Genomic DNA, 22670 nt, shown 5'->3' on the forward strand with positions numbered 1-22670 from the left:
AAAAAAAAAACAATAACTACATCATAAAGGAGAAAAAAAAAAGAAAAAAAAAAAGGAAAAAAAAAAGAAAAGAAAACAATAATAATATCAACCAAAGTGGTGGACAGTCGACAAACACACTATTTAAAAAAAAAAAAAATCAACTACAAACAACAACAACCAGCTAACATCAACGACCAGCTAACGAAATACCCACAAAATCTGGAAAAACGAGATGAAGAACTCGAAATCTTAAATTACCCCACTTTACCACCATTAAAACTATAAAAAAAAAACAAGTAGATCTTAAATAAAAACGAACTGCGGTGAAGGGGACAAAGATAAAGAAAAATATGGAAGGTGGTGGCCGGATCTGGGGTTAGAAGAGGCGGCGTGACATGCGGCAGTAGGGGAAGATGGTGGGTGGAGGAGATGAGAAGGTGGCGGCTGTGGGGTTTGGTGTTGTCGGTGTCGTCAGAGGAGGAGGAGGGTGGCGTCGGGAGGAAGGCATGAGTCGTGGAGGTGGTAATGAGGGGCGTGAGTAGAGGAGGTGGTGGAAGTGCGGTGGTGGTTGTGGTGGTGGGTTGCCGTCAGGTGGAGAGGGCGAGAGAGGTGAGGCTGTGAGTGGTTGGTGGTTGGTGGTCGTGGTCGTGGGGTCGGATCTGAAGTGGTGGGAGGGCGGGTGTTGTGGTTGTGGGGGGATGGAGGGTGGGTGGGTGGTGAGGGATGGAGGGTCAGGGTAGTAGGGCCGGTGGGGGTGGGTGGGAGATGAAAATGGGGGGAATTTTTTTTATTTTTTAGATTTTGAATTATTTGGGTTTGTTAGGATGAGAGTATTATTTGGGTTTTGAATTAATTTGGGTTTTAGAGAGGGAGTAGAGAAGTGAATTGTGTGAATGAGAGAGAAGTTGGTGGAAAAATAAAGGTTATATAGTGGATTAATATTTGATTAGTGTGGATTAGTAAAGTAGAGAGGGGGAGTGTTTTATTAGGCATTAATCCTCCTTTTTTTGCTTCCAATCTCAACCCTCCATATTCCTCATCCAATGGCTGTAAAGGGAACTTATGGACTCAAATGTAAGAGGTGGACTTAGATGATCTTATTACTATATATATATATATATATATATATATATATAACCTATTTTATTCCATACACATCATGTTGTATTCATCTTATATTTTTTGTGTTTCCTTTTCATTTGTTGTTTATTTTCCAGGTTGATTCTTATTTCTGCAATGGCCCGTTAGAGCGTTGGTGACGTAGTGGAGGTGATGTTTCCCGAGCCGGGCTTTATTGGTTCCTATTTTCTATCAACCATAGTATATTTATTGGGAGATGCTGAAGTGTATGTTCAGTTTCATCAGCTTTTGTCACCCACTGGTCCTCGCCTTCTGAGAGACGTTATTGGGGTTGAGCACATACGTCCTTTGGCCCCTTTCATTGCGAGGATGGAGTATGGTCTCTATGATCTCGTTCACGTGTTTGTCAACGATGGCTACTTGCCATTCCTCGTCTCCGTCTAATAGGCCAAGAGCATTGCAAGCTGACTTATATGTAGAGTGAACAATTTTGTCCACAGTGCGGATATCTGCAAAACATTTTGCCCCTTCACAATGTTTAGTAGAAGACGTAAGTAGTACGGCTCTCCAGAATTTGGGTTAGCGAAGTATATCCTTCCGATTTTGAAACCCTTTTTCCGCCTTGTCCATACTTTACCGTTGTTGTCCCAAACCCATTCAGTCGGGAACTCAGCGTATGTTAATGAGCGTGCGTCTTCATGTTTTTGGTTTGTAGCCATCCATTCAGTAAGGGTGGTTTTTGCATCCCCCACTCTTTCTAGGACGTCATCTGGCGCCTCGGAATCTTCAAAGAAAATATCTTGTTTGGATTCTAAGTGATAAGATAGGCGCTGTACCGGCGGTTGCTTGAATTGTATTTCAAATGCGAACACCCTCCAGCAAGCTTCGGAAGCAGACACATATCTGCATTTAAGATATGTTTCAATTTCATCAACTATCTGTTCATTTACATTCCCTTCGTTTATGTGAGGACGTACTTCATGCAGGCTTGCGTGTGCCATATCCGGCCCTTTGGAAATGTACTTGAATAGGTATTTGACTGACCTATGTTTGTTACACCATTCCACATCAAGTGGGCTTGGTATTTCACTAATAGGTCAATGTTGTGAGGGACAACAAATCTATTGTCAAGAGTGTGATCGTTCTTCTCCGCTTCTTTACCATGTTTTCTTCGACGATATACAGGGTAGCCGTCGTCGCTGACAGATGTGTGAGAGCAAAAATCTCTTGGATAGTACTTCAAGCACTTGCCATCAACCATATAGGGTGAGTTGGTCTTTGCCTCTCCACAAGGGCCATGTAGCATGAATTGCACGACCGCTTTATATCCTGTAGGATCTTGTGCTTTATCTGGTAATTCAGCGCTGATAATTTTATCTATCTCCGACGGGTCAGTTTGTTTACTTTCAGGCCGCAAAAATAATCAAATGTGTGCATGCGGCAACCCTCTTTTCTGGAACTCCACTGTATAAATAACTGAGTGGTATGGACAAAGTTAGTAATAAGGTACATATGATCTGCTTAAAGTTTGCTTAAATTGTGGCTGCTACCTATACGGTGGTATCAACCCTGTAAAGTACTGTATAACTTGGTTTCCTTAGTTTTTAGAATATCACATTTAGCATGTAGGCATTCAATTTATTTTGGTGGGTATGGGTAGCGGGATTAACCTAAACAAATTTTAAAAGAAGTAGAAAGAGAAATAAAAAGGATGGTAACAAATGAATTTTGTGGTGTTTCTGGTAGTGGTAAATTTAGAAAACACTGGTGGGTCATTGTCTTTTTATTCATTTTTCAGAAATAAGACTACTGTCGCATGTGGTACCCCACTTTTGTGGAACTTTAGTGTATAACTAACCACCTAATATGAACAAAGACATTGCTTAGCGTAAATGTCATCTGCTCACAGTGTCAGATATTTCGGCGGTGTAATTTTTGGGGATACAGTTCCAGTGCACGTGTACAACGGTGTATATTGTGTTGAACATAAGTTATATTGAATATAAGTGATGATTAACGTAATACCTGCAAGTGTTTCACCAAACAAAGCTCTCTTGGTCAAGTCCACAATGAGTTCATCTAGCTTAATTTTGAACACTCTACCAAGGATGTCGGGACGGTCTTCAGGCCGTTGGCCAGGGATGGCTTTTAGGAATTTAGAGATCTCATCCCATTTTGGGTTGCAAGTGAAATCGATGAACAAATCTGGCGGGCCTGCCCATCGGCATATAGCCAGTCCGTCTTCGTATAGTTGGAAGAGGTTTCTGAAACAATTGGGATAAGATGGGGGAAGAACAATGCGTTGACCAAGTGAAGCAGGGGTTAGTTCACCAGCGGCGACAGCATTAGTTAAGCCACGTAGGGAGTATTTTCTAATTGTTTTTTGGTTGTGTCAGACGTAATCCAATCGAGTCTCCTCAACACACGTAAATGCGTCACACATAAACTGCTGTCTTAACCTCCCACAGAGAACACATATCCCGTTAATAAGTTTCCCATTTTTCCACCGTTCTTGGAACCTATAAGAGTAATACTCCCGCATTGTAACAGTTTTTCTTTTCTTTTTGCTTGTTGTGGCTGCATCTGAGTGCTCTATGCCTAATCTATAGCCGTCCTCACCGTAAGGAAACATTAGGGGATACTGCATTGCCGTGAATTTCGGGTGAAGTTCTGAGATCCGTTGCAGCCCTCTTACACGTTCTTGGATTACGATATCACGTGCCCCTTTTTCAGTATCCCCATTCCCGATAATGAGTGTTGCAAACTCGTTCACTGTTGGGAGATTGAACTGTTGGTCGTCTTTGCTATGGGCTGTCCTGAGACGTAGTTGAACATGTTCTAGGTCTTCGTTTTCCATACGCTCCCTGGCCATCTTGCATACCTTTGCGATTTCGTTGTGCTCGTACATCATTTGGGAAAGGCCCTCCACAATTTCCGGTTGAAGGCTGTTCTTGCCTTCCCCATTCAAGGATGTCACCCGGTTGGTTAGTTCGTTATCGGTGTCATGAAAGTATAGTTGCATGAACCATGGTTGTTTCCCCAATGGTGGTAGGAGTGAGCCGATATTATGGTTGTTTTGGCCGCCTAGTCTGAAGCAGTAAGGCGCACCACCTTTGTTAATAGCGTTGTCGACTCTGCCACCCATGGATGTGAATGCGTATATAGTGTTGTACGACCGGATAAGCCTTCTAAATTCGGCCGAACGTGTGCCACCCAAGGGATCTAGTAATTCTTTTAATAATTTTGGAGGCTCTTTGAGTATTGTGAGTTTTACCTACCCCTTTTGGCAACATATATTGAATTTTGGTCGGCCATTTTTTGGGGGTCTCGCCTATGGATTCCTCCTTCCAGACAACGGCGTCACAAAACTCACAGAGTTCGGTAGGGCCACCGAAGCTCCATGTTGTTAAATATTTTCCTGTTGGTTTTGCAGCATTAATTTAGACAGTGCGTATTTCGTTTGCTCTTCGTGGTGGTTACGTTTCACGGTTTTTCTCTACTTACAGTAGAGTAGGAGGCAGTTTATATAGGCGTAAATGCTTAAAGGAATTGGGGCTTACATGTAGGTAAGATGACCGCTGGGGTTGTGCTCTCCAGAGATGTGTGCTCAGAGGTTGTAGTTGAGGGGCCTGAATGTTTACCGGAAATAATTTTAAACTAATGTTATATATACATTAGTTCAGTAGATCAATTTGTAAGTAAGCGTATTGGAAAAGGTAATACCTGGTGAGGTGTTTTCACAGCTTAAAGGTTCTGTTTAGGGATGTCAATGGATCGGGTTCGGATCGGGTGGAGCCTCATCCGTCATCCATCCGTCTTTTTAAAATCTCATCCAACCCGTCCGTCATCCGTGAAACCTATCATCCGTCATCCATCCATCCATCATCCATGGATGAAACGGGTGGATCGGGTGATAAATGGATATTGTGTATTTATAAGTTTCAAGTTACAAAAAGTGATGATTTTTTATTTTATACAAAAAAAATGTTAGATAATTATTTTAGTTTAACTTTCTAATGGGTAGTTTCACAAAATATATATTTGAGAGTAGAAAATTTTGAAATTTTGAATATTTTGTATCATAATAATGTATTATATGTTAAAAAAAATTAAATTAAAAGTAATTAAATCGGGTGATGGATGGATGGCGGGTGAAATTTCATCATCCAACCCATCCGTCATCCGTTCCATCCGTCATCCATCCATCATCCATTTAAATCGGGTTTTCATCCGTCTTTTAAAATCGGATGGATCGGTTTTTGATCGGGTGCGGGTGAAGTTGACATCCCTAGTTCTGTTGTCTGCACGCTGCTGTCTGTCGGGCATTGGCGTAGGTTTCCTGGTAGTTTGGCCTTGCGTGGTCGGCCTATTTGGCGATGAGTCACAGCCTTGCGAGCGATGCGTTTAATTTAACGCGTTGGTAGAAAACACGTTTACTGCATGCCTCTCTTCAGTTACAGTTTTTACGAAAGACTGAGGAAAAAAGAAGGGCATACCTGCAGGTTTATTCCTGGTAGATGCTTTAGGCGGTTTCTGAGTTATAGGCCCTGAGGTTGGCTCTGCGGCACCTGCTTTGTTGTGGTTTAAAGTTAATGTTAAAATGTTTTGTGAACTCCGTGTGGCTCAACTGTTTTTCTCTACTTACAGTAGAGTAGGAGGCAGTTTGTATATGCGTCAATGCTTAAAGAAATTGGGTGTTTCAATGTTAAGTGAAGTGGGGCTTACTTGTAGGTAAGATGACCGTTGGGGTTGTGCTCTCCAGAGATGTGCGCTCAGGAGTTGTAGTTGGGGGGGCCTGAATGTTTCCCAGAAATAATTTTAAACTAATGTTATAAATACAGTAGTTCAGTAGAGCAGTTTGTAAGTAATCTTATTGGAGAAGGTAATACCTGGTGTGGTGTTTTCACAGCTTAAAGGTTCTGTTGTCTGCAAGATGCTGTCTGTTGGGAATTGACGTGGGTTTCCTGGTAGTTTGGCCTTACGTGGTCGGCCTATTTGGCGATGAATCACACCCCTGCGGGCGATGCCTGTTTAATTTAAGGCAGTGGTAGAAAACTCGTTTAGTGCATGCCTCTCTTCAGTTACGGTTTCTACAAAAGGCGGGGGCAGAAAAGAAGGGCGTACCTGCAGGTTCATTCATGGTAGATGCTTTAGGCGGTCCCGGAGTTGTAGGCACTGAGGTTGGGTCTGCGGCACCTGCTTTTTTGTGGTTTCAAGTTAATGTTAAAACGCTTTGTGAACTCCGTGTGCGGGTAGTCATATTGAATTATAACTTATCTCACCTGTTTCGTTTACGTGGGCGCTGGGAACCCCCGCAGTCTTAGTAGCACAGGTAACATGTTTGGCAGCAGCTGGAGTTGGTCAATGCATGGACCTCCTCTCTTACGTGACATGTATTCTGTCTCATCACTGCCTTTGTTTGAACTGTTTACAATGCTGGATGGGTTTGTTGCATCTGCTTCTGAGTTGCTGCCAGCGGTTTGTGTAGGAGGCGGGAGGTTTGCGTTCGGAGTTGATTGACCGGCTACCAAGGGGAATCTTGGTTCAATTGCCATGTTGTCCGCTGGTATGTCAGATAGGGTACCTGTTTGGCAGGGTATGTTTAGTATGTGCGCAAATTGGTACAAGTACCTGTGAGGGGAGGGGAAAAAACTTGTGGAATAACCGTACTTGTTTTTTTGTCGGAAATGACTGCTTTATGGGTTAGGGTGCTTGGGCTGGAGGAATTAGGGTTGTCTGACGTCCTGTTCTTCCTTGGGCGGCCTCTTTTACGATAACTATGCTCCATTTCAGTTGTTGCTGTTTTTACATTACCTGTGAAGCAACCACTTCTATACAGTAGACATGTACAGATGTGAAGGAATTTTAAAGGTAAACTCGTACTTCCTTACAATGCAGGTCATTCATTTTTTTCATAGGTAAATAAGATGATCAAAGTACTATCCTTGAGAATAAAAAACGACTCAACTGTTTCATAAGTCAAACAATTTTTCACTGTAAAATCAATGCTAACAAAGTATGATTCCTCGCAAACATAGAAAGAGAAAAGAAAAACCACACAACAAAATTGAGGCCATTGTTAGAAGAACTTGAAACTGTACACCAACTGCCATTTTACCATTGAAATTTGATTTCGGCATAATAAACCTAGGTTATCATTCTAGACTATCATTTGATGGATCAAAATCATCTAAACTAACTATAATAGGACATAGCAAAGGAAAGTAAAATAAATACTCAATTTGCAGGATAAAAACCGAAAGTAGGATCACCCAATCAAGTTGATAAACGGTCTCTACATTGATAGTTAACAGTCATGATTTACCGTCATCAACAGTTGCTCGTTATTGTTTCCGTATTATGCTACTCTGATTGTCCACAGCTTTTGGTCTTCCCGTGTTTACTGCACATTGGACAACAATCGTTGTGTTAGAAAGTAAGAGAATTCGGACAATAGAGAAAACCCAAAACTAAGTTTGATATCAATATAATGTTGTTTAATACCATCACACTGGGGGTATTAAGTAGTAAAGAATAGAATATATGAGAATAATAAGAGGGACTGATAATGGTAGTTGGGAAATATATCGGCAGCCAAATAATCACGTGTGTTGTCAGCAGTTATTTACATTTACTACCCAAACACCCAACCACCCTATATACGGCTCCAAGGTACCGTAAAATGATGAATTAACGCACCTGTAGATACCCAGTATCTGCTGAGACTCCAACAAACACCCGATGATTATCGGACTACAACATGTTTTGGGATTGCAGCGTTTGATCGACAATTTGTGTACAACTTTACGTCGGAAAACTTAAAACGATTTCGAAAACAAAACATTTCAAAACATTTCAAAAACACCTGGAGTGTTTAATGCACGGCGACGGGGTCGCAATGACACTAACTAGAGTCAAAACCGACACCGGACCAAAAACCGACTCAAAAATTCAAATCCCGACTCCAACAACGAGTCAAACCGAGTCAAACACAAAAACCAAAACATTTCAAACCTTCTACCTTAAGTTTTCCCGGATTCATGAATGGTCAAGTACCAAACATGTGACTACAAAACCTAGGATAGAACAAATCATGATTGCGTTTGTTGTGAAAGCGACAACACAACTCGAAGACCCGCGACTTGGCTCGCGCCTCTTTGAGCAGCCCAGGTGGCCACGTCGCTCAAAACTCACACAACCACTCATTCTCCTATAAGTACCCCTCAAATGCCACCCATTTGAGACTTACGCGAGTGTCCGCCCCCTCTTTTCTCCCTTAAAATTCTCGACTCGACTTCTTAAGTCACAATCCGACGCGTATTTACGACCTACCGATCGTAAATACGAGCCTTACACATTGTTTGGTACCGTCATCGTGCATTAAACCACTTGTCCGACCACTTTGACCACTACACCATCACTAAACATTAAAACACTCTTTTTACTTACCAAAACGGTTTTAAACCGAGTTTTTTTCCGATCAAACGAGTTGTTACACTTACGTCGGTCACTCGCCCTAACCAAACATGTAAGTATGAGGGTGTAAAAATCCTCTTTTATTGTGTTTTCATTTGTTTCATGATTTTAACATGCTAAAACTTGGATAACATGAACCAAAACATGGAATAAACGAGCCAAAACTGATTTTTGGTCTGAGGCAGAAGCCCCTTAGGTCGCCAACTGGCTCGCGCCTAAATGGGGTACTCAGACCAGAGATCAACCGTGTTTGTTCTCGTCATTTCCCTTAATCCATTTTTCATATTTGTAATCGGTTTTTACCATTTCAAGTATTTTCGAAACCCTTTTTTTTCATTTCACATGTTTTAACCATAAAGCATTTTTCACCCTTGGTTCTTCATACCATGACGGTTAAATCCGTGTTTCGGTTATAATATTTGGTTAATGACATCTTAAAGGTATTTTAAAGCCTTTTATTTCATTTCTTTACATTTTCAAACAAGTATATTAGTCACCAACACAAAATCATCCTTGGTTCTACATACCATGCCGGATTTTAACCCGGGTACGATGACGAGTATCGACTAATTACATTCAAAATGGACTTAAAACAATTAGTCGATAATCATTTTCAAAACTATTCATGTCAAGTTTTGTCCAATCGAACCCGACACCGAATATTATCAAATAATGATGATTATTCGAGTCTAGTTCTTCAAATCAACAAATGCGGTCTAAAACGACCCTTCCAAATGAAACCGGGTTCAAAAACCCATTTTTAACACGTTTTGTAACGTTTTCTAAACAGTCAGAACACGACATACAACCGTTGGCTAACCCGCGCCTCAAGCAGGCCTGTTCTTTCTCATTTTCAAAACCAGAGGGAGGCCCCTTACACCGCCGGCTGGCTCGCGCCTCTTATAGCCGTCTGGTACATGGCCTGTTCCCTTCCAGCATTATTCTAGGACGATCCCGACTCCGGTTAACCCGGATATAGGACGGATCAGACGACTATTCAATTATTCAAACCATGTTTGCAAAATGCCTTACTAAGACAAATGGATCATGTTATGCACCCTAAACCTAATACGGTAAATGGATGTTTAGTTTCCGTCTTGCATGCAAATCAATCATTAATCCAACTCGACATCTTATACTTGATACTTGGATTAAATCAACCGACTTAGAAAGCTCTTACATGTTAGGTTTAAATCATTGGATGCGCATTCATGCATTTAAACCGTTTTATCAACCTTTGCATTCAACCAACCAAGATCGATCAGTAGAGGCCGCTAAACGCGGGCGGGATTGGGTGTCTGATTAAAGGGCTTCCCAATACGTACCTTCACTTCTTACTCAGAAACTTTGGATAGTGGACGACCTTATCCAGAGCGTACGAGAGTCATTCTAGAGATAGGATGCTAAAGAGGGACGATTTCCTTATCTTTAGTACCTATGTCAAAACGCTTTTATGTGCTTCGATTTGACCGAGGTATAAAGTGGAATTCGAACGGGTTCCAGGCATCCCACAAATGCTTGGTGGCGACTCCGAACATCTCTAATCATTTCGAGACCCTTACCGAGACGAAACCGACCGATCTAAAGCGATCCGATCGAAGGCATTTTTACGCCGCCGAGCGTGGCTTTCAAAAAGACCGTTGTACGTCCACAGATCGAAGTGGGCTTGCAGGTGGGCCATGTCCACAGATTGGCGACTCCGCTGGGGAAAACTAGGACTTACGTCTTTGTGATCCCTAGATGGTGAGACTCGAACGAGGTCTTGGTTGGAATGCATTGATTGATACTACGGTCACGGTCGGGTTCCTTGTCCGGGCCCACAACCTAACCCCTTTCGACAAATTGGCTCGTTTCGTCGGAGTGAGTTTTCTCATCCCCGCGTTTCGAATCCCGATTGAGTCAAGCATACCGTTGACGTTACACATTTCTGTTCCGTCAAAGAGCTTTCATCACTTTCGAGCACGAGGCTAGGGCACCCTCCTTACACATTTTGTTTGGATTGGTATCCCTCTCGCAAATCGGGGTTTGATTGCTTGGTGTGTAACCCACCCTTTTAAGCCAAAACCCGTCTCAGCATAATGCATAATATAATGAACTGTGAGTGCTTATGTGCTAATTGATCATAAGTCCTTCCGTGTCATTTTTCAACTTTCAAAAAACACCTTTTTGCGCCATTATAATGGCCATTTCAAACCTCGGTCTTACGCCGACCAATGCACGCCTTTCTAGGCCGTCGTAATGACGATTTTCAAACTCGGTTTTGTATAACCATTTCAACACGCCTTTCTAGGCCGTCGTAATGACGATTTTCAAACCTGGTTTTGTATAACCATTTTAACACGCCTTTCTAGGCCGTCGTAATGACGATTTTCAAACCCGGTTTTGTATAACCATTTCAAATCACCTTTTTACGCCGTTATAATCGCCGCGTCTAGACACGGATTTTAACCCGTTTCGCGCCGACAATGGCTCTTTCAAAACCCGAGAAAAGCACACACCCTTTTCTCGAGACACTTTCGGATCCCGAGGACCATACACCGTCCCCGAGACCTTTTCAAACATTTCAAACTCGATTTTCAAAACATACAATTTTGAATTTCAAAACAGTCTTGGGAAGTAATGCACTGTTTTCCGAGCCGACTCAAACTGAAACCGTCTTTTGCAGATAAACTTAAGACAACCCTTTTCAACTGATCGACTTGCGGAGATCTTTATCTTCGGAAGCCGCCCAATTAAAGCGACAAATGAATCTTTTTGAAAATTTCTATTTTCGAAAATTCAGTCCACCATTCCAATCCCGCCTCGTGTCTATCGAGTCGAAGCAAACGTACTTATGGGTCTTTACTTATGAGTCGTCTCACCACGAGACCCGTCCAATGGCGTCACGCCGTCATGTTGGACTCGTGTCAAAAGTTCGGTCAAACACCGTCACATCATAAATCGAGTCAGCACCGAGGGACCACACACGGTCGCCCCGTCTTGTTGAGTCGATCTTTACCTCGTCCTCTGCGTTCAGTCTTGGAACCGTGTCGGATTGAGTTGTAATGTGAGCCGTTTTTCTACCTCAGAACCATGGCCCCGTCTTCAGCTTCGTCCAAGAACAACAATGACAACAACAGAGATGTCACAACTGATCTGCTAGCCAGCCTTCTTACCGCTCTTAAGGTCACCCTTGATCGCGTCGAGACCCGTATCGACGCCCTAGAAAACAAGGAAACTGGGGAACATAATACCCCACCTCGATCGAAAGCGAGAAGAGGTGAAACTTACGGAAGAGCGCTCCTAGCAGGGGCAACAATATCCACCTCGAGAATAACCGAAGGTTCGAACCTGTTGGGGACCAGTTACCTGACAATTTCACACTGAATGATGTGCCTAAGTTCAAGGGAGTGGAGGACCCACTCAACCACATCCGTGCTTTCAAGGACTACATGGCCATTAAGGGGGTCAAACAAGAGCTCTTTACCCGGATCCTCCCGTCCTCTCTGGAGCCGATTCCTCGCCAATGGTACCACTCCTTGGACCCGAAAAACCTCACCACCTGGGATGAGATCGCAGTCGAGTTCGCCAAACAGTATGCCGACAATGTCGAGATCCAGGCCAACACCCGTACTCTCGAGGTTCTAACCCAAAACGACAAGGATGGATTCACTGAGTTTCTGACTCGTTGGAGGAGGGTGAGTACTCAGTTGGTCAGTAAGCCGAGTGAGTCGACTCTGGTATAAAAATTTGTCAACAACCTCCGCCCGGTTTATGCCAACCTGCTGAGGTATCAGAATATCAAAACTTTTCAAGATCTGCAAATTCTGGGGACACGTATTGAGGACGACCTCAGAAAGGGTGTCTTAGCAAAGACTGCGCGGGGGTTATCAAGGATCCACCTCAAGCCGGATCTCGCCCTTACGGTCGGACAAACAAGATTGATGAGGTTAACCTCGTCGAACCATCGCAAAGAAAATCGAACGCCCAGAGAGTGTTCACCAACATAGGGTCAACTTATGCGAGTGCCCTGAAAAGGCTTATGGGCCAAGGGAAGTTACAACCGATCGGGCCCACCCCGGACCCGGCCGATGCCAAGAAATCCCGATTTTGGAACCCCAACGCCTACTGCCAGTATCATCGAGGGAAGGGGCATGATACTGAAAATTGCTTCAAGCTCAAACACCTCATTCAGGACATGATTGAGAAGGGAGATTTGCCTATACCCCCACCAACTAAACCGAACAACAAGACGAATCCTCTGGGAATTCACGCCATCTCTGACGATGAGCCGACCCTAGACTGCTCTCATCTCATCTTGCTGATTGACGACGGGGTGAATGTTCTGGAAGAGGACCCTTCAGACGGAGTGTTTGTGTTCAGTGCTGCCACCATGCTCACTATGTTTCAGCAAGTTGAGGAGGCCATTGTCAGCCTTTCTGAGAGAATCACCCGACTCGACGACACCTACCGTCGACTCATCTTCAGTCCACCTACACCGCGCCCAAGGGAGAATTCCCCAAACATTCAAAACTACCCACCCCAGGATGGATTGCTCCCGCGACCATTCTGGCATAGACCTCACGAAAATCACCCTCAAAATAATCACCCTCAAAATAATTACCCTCAAAATAACTACCCCCACAAAAACCGCTCTCACAAAAGTATCCCCCACAAGAACTACCCACCAAGGAACACCCCTCCAAGGTATCCTCGAGACCCTGAAATTAACGGCATATGGCGGGATGATGCTGAGGATGTCTATGTCATCCCGGGGAAGGAAAAGCGGGCGAAGGAAATCGGACATCTCACCCGATCCGGACGTCCCTATCAGAATCTGAACAACCCAACGGTCATTCCAACAACGAATGACCAAATCGTCCTAGAGACAGACACTCAACCAAAAGCTCCTGAAAACTCAATCCTGAAACAACTTCAGAAAGCAAGGGCCGAGATCTCGATCTGGCAACTAATCGCAACATCGTTTGAGCATCCACAGGCCTTGCTGCAGGCCTTGGGAAAATTAACCGTGCCCTCCACCTCTTCCCCAGAAGAAATAATGGCACATATGACGAGAGACGCCCCTGATCTGAGTAACCCGGTCGTCTTCTCCGACAAGGATATCCACCTGTTCGGAGCCAACCATAACCTGGCTCGATACATCACCGTACAATGCCTCCAAAAGAATATACCAATGGTCCTTGTGGATGACGGTTCCGCCGTGAACGTCATTCCTCTCAAGACTGCCCACATGCTGGGTATTAAGGAATCTGATTTGATCCCGACAAACCAAGGAGTACGCGCCTACGACGGCACTCGTCGCAAGGTCGCTGGGCTAGTCACTTTGACCGTTGCAACCGGGCCACTGGAAAGACAAACCAGTTTTCAGGTGGTCGACATCGACGCGTCCTTCAACATGCTCCTGGGACGTCCCTGGATTCACGCCGTCAAGGCGGTCACCTCAACTCTCCACCAGAAGATCCGGGTCCCTTTTAACGGGAAAACAATCACGATCCCCGCTTCCCCAATCAAAGCAGTCATGAGAAGAGGGGCAGCCTCCCAAGCCATTGAGGAGGACGACAATGAAATGTGGGGTTTCCAAGCCGTGAACGCCATAACTGATGAATCAGACTACGACCTGTTCGCCAACCTCACGATAAACCGTATCATGATGCGTCAGGGTTATTTCCCGGGTTTGCCGCTCAATCCACTGAAGGACCCATTGCCTCCCTTGAAACAGGCTAAGGTCCCCAACATCCCCTTTGGACTAGGATACGAACCTACTGACGAAGATATCCGGGAGATGAACCTCCTAGTCCGAAAACGCAAGAAGCACGGGGTTATCCTCCGTCCCTACCACCTGACTCTCAACGGATACTTTGTCCCCGAGGGAGAGTCTGAACTCTACCACAGTTTTCCGGAGCCAATATTTCACTCTGTGGCCAGGGCTAGATACCCGGGAGTGGAAGTCTTCCAGGAGTGCGACTTTATTCCCGACAACATCGAAGCTGCATCAACTGAGTCCAAGCCGTCACCATGCCTTGACGGACAAGCTGTCACACTACTCTTTGGGGAAGATAACATCAAGCGCCTCGACTATGAGGACATCATCAACATCGCCGTGAAAGACAATCAGTTTGATCCAACCGCCTTGATCTCCGATACTGACCCGGAGAAAGCTACCCAGGGCTGGAGGAAAACCATCAAGTGGACCGATCGCCAAGGCCGTATTCTCAAGATAACAACTGGAGAAGGCCCTATGTTCAAGGAGGGAAGTGAAGAAGGGTCTGAGTCTGAGTCTGAGTCTGAGTCGGAGTCAGAGTATGTCGTAGCTCCTAACACTCCGGATGTCCCAGTCAAGGTCCCCTTCCCACTATTCTACCACAAAGTCGTGGCTGATTCAGAGGCCGAGGTCACCCCCACTTCTATGAAAGGTGACAACCTGGAGCCTGTTCCAGGGGCCACTTCCTCTGTCGTGTCGCCTCTGACTTACCACGAGATGTCTGTCTTCTCCGAGCTTTTCGCTCGTGTCAACTTAATGAACGCTAAGTTTGCTTATGACTCGTCTCAATTTAACTGCAATGTAATTCTGAATGATTATGAGGAATTTGACTTGAGTGACTACCCACCTCACTTAGCCAAAGAACTTGACAAACGGGAAACCAGAACCCCCATCATTGAGGAAACCGAGCCTATTAACGTAGGAACCGACAATACACCTCAAGAACTTAGGATAGGGACAACCCTGGACCCCTCGGAAAGACAACAGTTCATTTACCTCCTCCACGAATACAAGGACGTATTCGCCTGGTCATCTGAGAGACATGCAGGATTGAGAGAAATTGCAGAGCACCGGATACCCATTAAACCCGGGGCTAAACCTGTGAAACAGAAGCTACGCCGTATGCGTCCTGAGTGGGCCCTAAAAATCAAAGAAGAAGTGCACAAACAGTTCAAGGCTGGGTTCATCAAAGTGTCTGAGTACTCGGATTGGGTGGCCAACATTGTACCCGTACCAAAGAAAGACGGAAGAATTCGGGTTTGCGTCGACTTCAGGGATCTGAACAAGGCGAGTCCAAAAGACGACTTCCCTTTGCCACATGTTGACATTCTGGTGGACAACACTTCCGAACATGCTCTCCTATCATTCACGGACGGGTATGCCGGGTACAAACAGATTAAAATGGCTGAGGAAGACATGCACAAAACTGCATTCACTACACAGTGGGGTACATATTGCTACACGGTCATGCCTTTCGGCCTCATCAACGCCGAAGAAACCTATCAAAGAACCGCTACCACTCTCCTACATGATATGATGCACAAGGAGGTAGAGGTATATGTCGATGACATGATTGTCAAATCAAAAGAACGGGACGGCCACATCAATGCCCTCCGGAAATTCTTCGCTCGTCTGCGGAAATATAACATGAGACTAAATCCTCAGAAGTGTGCATTCGGGGTTACCTCCGGAAAACTCTTGGGACATGTCGTCAGCAAAAGAGGCATTGAGATTGATCCAACCAAAATCAAAGCCCTTCAACAAATGCCTCGACCTAGGAACGAGAAGGAGATTCGGGGATTTCTCGGTCAGGTCCAATACATCAGCCGGTTCATTGCCAAGCTCACTATGATCTGTGAACCAATATTCAAGAAGCTTCGTGCCTCCGATCACACCGATTGGGACGACGACTGCCAGAAAGCCTTCGACAGGATAAAGGAAATCCTATACAAACCTCCTGTCCTCATGCCACCTCAACCAGGGATTCCTCTATCCCTCTACCTGACTGTAACCGACATAGCCATGGGAGCAATGTTAGCACAAACAGTTGGCCACGAGGAGCGAGCCATCTACTACATCAGCAAAAAGTTCATTGAATACGAGACGAGGTATACCCAACTGGAAAAGACATGCCTTGCCCTAGTATGGTCAACAAAGAAGCTGCGGCATTACATGCTCAGCTACTCGGTCCACATCTACTCCAAGATGGACCCGGTCAAATACATCTTCGAAAAACCCGTACTAAACGGAAGGCTGTCTAGATGGACACTCATGCTGTCCGAATTTGACATCAAGTTTGTACCCCTCAAGGTTATCAAGGGAAGAGCAGTCGCCGATTTCCTGGCAGAAAATCCCGTCAACGAGGATCCAACGACCGACACATGGTCACTTCCTGACGAAGACATCCTTTGCGCCGTCTCCGACGCATGGGACCTATACTTTGATGGTGCATCTAATCTGAGAGGCGTCGGAGTAGGAATCCTTCTAATATCACCAGAGGGAGAACATGTTCCAATCTCGGTCAAGCTAGACTTCACCGTCACCAACAACGCCGCTGAATATGAAGCGTGTCTCATCGGCCTACAAGCAGCCATCACACTTGGCATCAAGAGACTGAGGGTCCACGGCGATTCCTCACTCATCATCAATCAGGTATCCGGATCGTGGAAAATCCGATCTGACAGCTTAGCTCCCTACCGAGCGAAGATCAATCAAGAGGATGAGTTCTTCGACCAAGTCGACTACTTCCACTTGCCACGAGAGGAAAATCAATTTGCTGATGCCCTGGCAAAACTTGTTGCGCTCGTCAACATACTTGACGACATGACATCGATGCCCCTATGTGTCGAGAGAAGGAGCGAGCCAGCTCACATTTGTGCCATTATCGACGACGAGGAAAACCATGGTGAACCTTGGTACCAAGCCATCCTCAATTACAAAACCAAAAACGAATTTCCTCCCAACTCTGACCAAAGAGGACAAAGAGCCATCCGTTTACTTGCATCGCAAATCGTGATAAACCAAAACCAACTCTACAAAAGAACACCCCAAGGAATTCTCCTCCTTTGCATTGACCATCACAAAGCCAAAAAAGTCATGGGAGAGGTTCACGACGGAGAATGTGGCCCTCACATGAGCGCAATGATGCTTACACGGAAAATCATGCGGCTAGGTTACTACTGGACAAACATGGAAGCCGATTGCCGTAACTACGTCAAACATTGCCACAACTGCCAAATCTTCGCCAACATACAACATATACCACCATCCCTTTTATACACCATGACGTCACCCCGACCTTTCTCAACCTGGGGCATTGACATCATCGGGAAGGTCAACCCGGTAGGTACCAAGGGGCATTGCTTCGTCCTCATCGCCATCGCCTACTTCACCAAATGGGTGGAAGCACAGTCATATGCAGTCTTGACCGCCAAACAAGTGGCCAAGTTCATTCAAAACAACATCATCTGCCGATATGGGGTACCCCATGAGATCATCAGCGATCAAGGCTCTCACTTCCGGGCGGAAACTCAAGCCTTGCTGGACAAATACAAGATCAAACGACATCGATCATCCCCCTACCGTCCCCAAACCAACGGAGCGGTGGAGGCTGCGAACAAAACTCTTGTTACCATTATCAAGAAAATGCAAGACAACTACCGCGATTGGCCGAGCAAACTCCCATTCGCACTCTGGGGATACCGAACCTCCATTCGAACACCGACAGGCGCCGCACCCTTCTACCTAGCATACGGTATGGAGGCGGTTCAACCGGTAGAGTTAGAGGTCCCTTCTCTACGCATCCTACTAGAAAGTCAAGTCCGTGAGGCGGAATGGACCCGTCGAAGGTACGAGCAACTCACTCTTCTAGACGAACGACAACTCAACGCCTTGCACAACGTCCAGCTATACCAACGACGTATACAACGGGCATTCAACAAGAAGGTTAAACCCAGAAACATCCAGGAGGGCGACTTGGTCCTCAAGTCAGTTCGAGCACCATTACCCGTCGATCCGAGGGGAAAATTAAAACCCAACTGGGCCGGGCCATACCTGGTCAAGAAGATACTTTCGGGGGGCGCAGTGAGACTGAGTGACGTAGACGGGGAGGACTTTACAAACCCGACCAACCTAGACCAACTCAAGAAATACTACCCTTGAACCCTATCAATCAACAACCTAGCCTAGTTTTGCAACTAGCATCGACCTCAACCCTTTTCAAGTCAAGTTCCTCAAATACGTTCTGATTTGAAATTGCATGTTTTATCGAGTCTAAGCTGTGGCACCTTGCCCGTTTCGAATGTCCTTTGATCCGTCAAAGGCAACGTCCATTTGCACTACAAAAACAAACCCCCTGAACTACGAGCATGGTTTGATTTCACCTCTTCAGGTGGATACGTAGGCTGTCCCTCTTATGCCTGAGGGATACAACCACAAAACCCAATTCAAATTCACAAACATTTCGATCTACGATCATGGTTTGATTTCACCTCTTCAGGTGGATACGTAGGCAGTCCTTTCTTACACAAGAAGGATACAACCATCCCCATACAAAAAAACATTCCAAAAAAAGAAAGGGAAAACCATTCCCTTTCTCCACCAAAATCAAAATGAGCCTTTCTCCCTTTCCACAAAATACCACTTTCCCAAGTGCAAATGTTTAGGACGATTCAAATCGAATTGCCTTTACAAAACGGATGGAAGAAACAAGCGTTCACAAATTTTCGACACGGGCAATCCTCTTATTTAATTAATAATGGGAGGGATTACACTTTCAACAAATAATAAAAGCCCGACGAGTCTACAACTTGTCAAGGCTAAGGTGTCCACTAACACATCTCACATAGTAAAACTAGCATAAAACATACAATAACTAGCTAGTACAACATAATAAAAACTCACAACAATAATACAACATAATAATAAAGTGGGTAATGGAGGTCTTCACTCTTCCATTCTACCCTTACCTTTTCCCTCGGGGTACATCTTCCCCTTGTTCTTCTTGTTGGCCCTCCTAGCATGGACTTCCTCCTCGGAACGGATCCTCAACGGATCTAAGACGGCGACGGCCTCCGGTCTAGCACAAGACCCCATGTTCGACCCAAGACGAGCCAAGGCACGGCCCACCATACCCTTGGGGCCGGATTTCCTCCTCTTCGGTGGTCTCATCACATCGGGAGTAGCTCCATCAACATACTCTTAAAAGAAGGCACGGTTGGCCTTGCCAACCTCTCGATACTTCAAATCGACAACCTCGTCCTTACGAAATTTGGATCTCTCTTCCAAGGACGGAGCATGTGACCATTTGATATAAGCGGGGGTCACCCATGTCGTGGCAACAGGGTTTGGCACCTCCCAAAGTGGCCGAGTGGCCCACCACCTTTCAAAGAATTCCACAAGCTCGGAGTTCCGGAAAACATTCTCTTGGACAAGAGTATCTTGAGTAGGCACCTTTTGTTGGCGCCCCATTTGCCTCATGAACCTTTCAGGATAAATGAAGGAAACAACCTTCAAGCCCACCACCATCAAAGAACGAGGACTAGCACCCGAAGCGGGCAACCCCGTGAAGGACCTCAAGTGCCACCACGGCACCACCCAACGGATATGAGGACCACCCTCCTCCGCCAATCTTGCGGCCCAATAGGCCTCGGTGGAAGCAAAACTATCCGGGTACAATTTCTTCCTCATAGTAAGGTGACGGAAGGAGTAAGAAGAAGGATTAACCGGAGGCTCTACATACCTTAGCCTCTCCAATAGCCACACTTGGAGGATCCTTGGCGATCCAAAAGAGGGAGCTTCTCCACAAGAGCCTTCCTTGTCCAAAGCTTGGATAATCTCCCCAAGCACCAACCATGATGGATCCCTACCGTGCTCCATTTGCTCGATCACATGAATAAGGGTCATGCTACCATGACATCTTGGCCCTTCCTTCTTCAAAACATCAACAAAGAGGTACACATGGACAAGGCAAAATGCAAGAGCCCTTCTCCTAGCAACCTCCGAGACATTAGCATCTAACCGATTCGAGAAAATGTTGATAAGAGCCAACATATCCACACCATGTGGAGCAAGAAGAAAGTTGACTTGGCTTGTTAACAAGCCCAACATGGAGCGGAATTTCTCTTTGTAGCACAACCGAGTCGGGGGAAGCACCGGAGCACAACCCGACCACCCACCAATGACTCCGACTTCTTCGGCAAGAGGACAAATTTCACCCTTCGGGAACACGAAAACATGATGTTTCGAATCCCACAACCGAGAACATGCTTCAAGAAACGAAGGTTGCACCTTGACTTGGCGAAGCACCAACAATTGACCAACTCCCATGCAATCGAGTTGATACTTCTCGGGAGGCGGCAAATCCCGGCACCATTGTCGCAATCACTACTACAGATACAGGCTATAACAACGGTTGAAAACCGTTATTATATAAAAAAGCGGACGTTGTTAAAGCGTCCGTTGTAAAAGGTTTTAACAACGGTTGGTTTTCTTAAGGAACCCGTTGTTAAAACTATTAACAACGGTTTTAAGTATAAAAACCCGTTGTGGAAAGTGTGACTCAATTTTGGGGGGAAAGTTATAACAACGGTTGTAATATACAAAACCGTTGTTATAACTAAAGACAACGGTTTTTTAATAAATAACCGTTGTTGTTTTTTCTTAAAAAAAAAAAAAAAAAAAAATTAAATATTACTAGATGCATGCATAATTACGGCACGTTATAATTCTGATGCATGCATTATTACTGCCATCACTGTGCATATGAACGGACAATATGGAATGAGAAGGGTTAGTAATAAGATTTGAAGCAGCATTGAGAGATATGATGATGATTATGGCACAACTTCCTAACATATATATTAATTAAAAAACAACTCAACCCACACATTGCTTAGTATAAATACATTGCATTATCTCAACTAACATTTCCATTATCTCAATATATACATCTCCAAACCCTAACTGCTAAAACAAACTCCAAATAAATTAACCCTCCTTAATCTTTCAAAACAAACTCCAAACTCCAACAAAATGAATGATATCATCCTTAAGGCTCTTACTATGATCGAGAACAACAACAGTTTCATCCGCCGGTTGCTCCATATTGAGGAAAGTTTCAGGAGCTACCTTGCGGATGCTCGATCCCATCTTGACGGATGCCAAAGAAGATGGCTTGACGGAGCGAGCGGCGACGATTGCGGCTATATGACGATATAGCAGATCTTTGAACGGAACCTTCAAATAGCCAAGGAGGAGAGGACGGATATGATAGAGGAGAATAAGATCCTCTATGAAAATATAAGAATTGCATTTTTATTAATGTAATTTTTTTTTAATTTATGTATTTATAAATATATATATATATATATATATATTAATTATGTTTATCTTGCTTCTTCATCTTGCTTCTTCTTTGTTTTACTAGCTAATTATGCGAACAATACTTAAAGAAATAACATAATGGTCGATAAAAACACATACATGCAAATGAAATAATTAGAAAAAGAAAATAATGACGATGAAACTAACAGTGACGGCGAGATTTACGATAATTACGAACGTAAGAGACGATGAAATCAATGATGTGACGAGAAGATAAAGCGACGATGAGAAAGAGAGAAAGAGAGAAAGAGACGATGATAAAGTTGGTGTTTTGTGTTTGTGTTTGTCTGCTGTGTTTGTGTATTAAGGTTTGTGTTTTGTGGCTGCAGCAGACTTGTGTTTGTGTGGTTTATAGTATGGAAGGTATTGACAACGGTTATTAAACAACAACCGTTGTCAAATAAGTTTTAACAACGGTTGTAAATCAACAACCGTTGTCAAATAAGTTTTAACAACGGGTTCCAAAATCAACCGTTGTGATTACTTTTCACTAACTTTGCGTCAATTTTGCGCCATATTATTAACAACGGTTGTGCATGTGTAACCCGTTGTTAAAACTAATAACAACGGTTTTTATAACCATACCCGTTGTAATTTATTTTAGTAAAATTCGCGCCATACATTCTACAACGTCTATTGTGATTTTCGTGAATACTCGTTGTTAATGGGGCGTTGTAGTTGCCTGGATTTGTAGTAGTGAATGCACTCTCAAAAGCATCCATGAAATATTTTTGTGGAAGAAGAAGGGGTTTTGTAGAGATGTTTTTGTGTTTCGGATGATGAAACAATGAAGCGAAAACGTCCCTATTTATACAAAATGATCAGCGCATTTTTCAGAAAAAGGGGAGAGCCGGCTTCCATCGCCAAACTGCTCGCGCCTCTTTGGGGCTGCTCCAGGATTCCCGCTGTTGACTTGTCTCTTTCAACATGTGTTTTCTCCTGATACCTCAAAACTCTCGCCAGGAACCTCGCGCCTCTTCGGGATGAT

General features: G+C 44.5%; 1 protein-coding gene across 1 annotated transcript; it reads right to left on the minus strand.

The window, feature by feature from the left end:
- Positions 1-1502: 1502 nt before the first annotated feature.
- LOC141588345 (uncharacterized) lies at positions 1503-4207 on the minus strand. The gene is made up of 4 exons (XM_074409792.1): positions 3522-4207; positions 3088-3326; positions 2040-2412; positions 1503-1965 (listed from the first exon to the last, which is right to left on the minus strand). The coding sequence occupies exons 1-4, from the start codon at positions 4205-4207 to the stop codon at positions 1503-1505; spliced, it is 1761 nt and encodes a 586-aa protein (XP_074265893.1).
- Between the last annotated feature and the right edge of the window lie 18463 nt (positions 4208-22670).

This window comes from Silene latifolia, chromosome 6, assembly GCF_048544455.1.
Source record: "Silene latifolia isolate original U9 population chromosome 6, ASM4854445v1, whole genome shotgun sequence".
NCBI lineage: Eukaryota > Viridiplantae > Streptophyta > Magnoliopsida > Caryophyllales > Caryophyllaceae > Silene > Silene latifolia.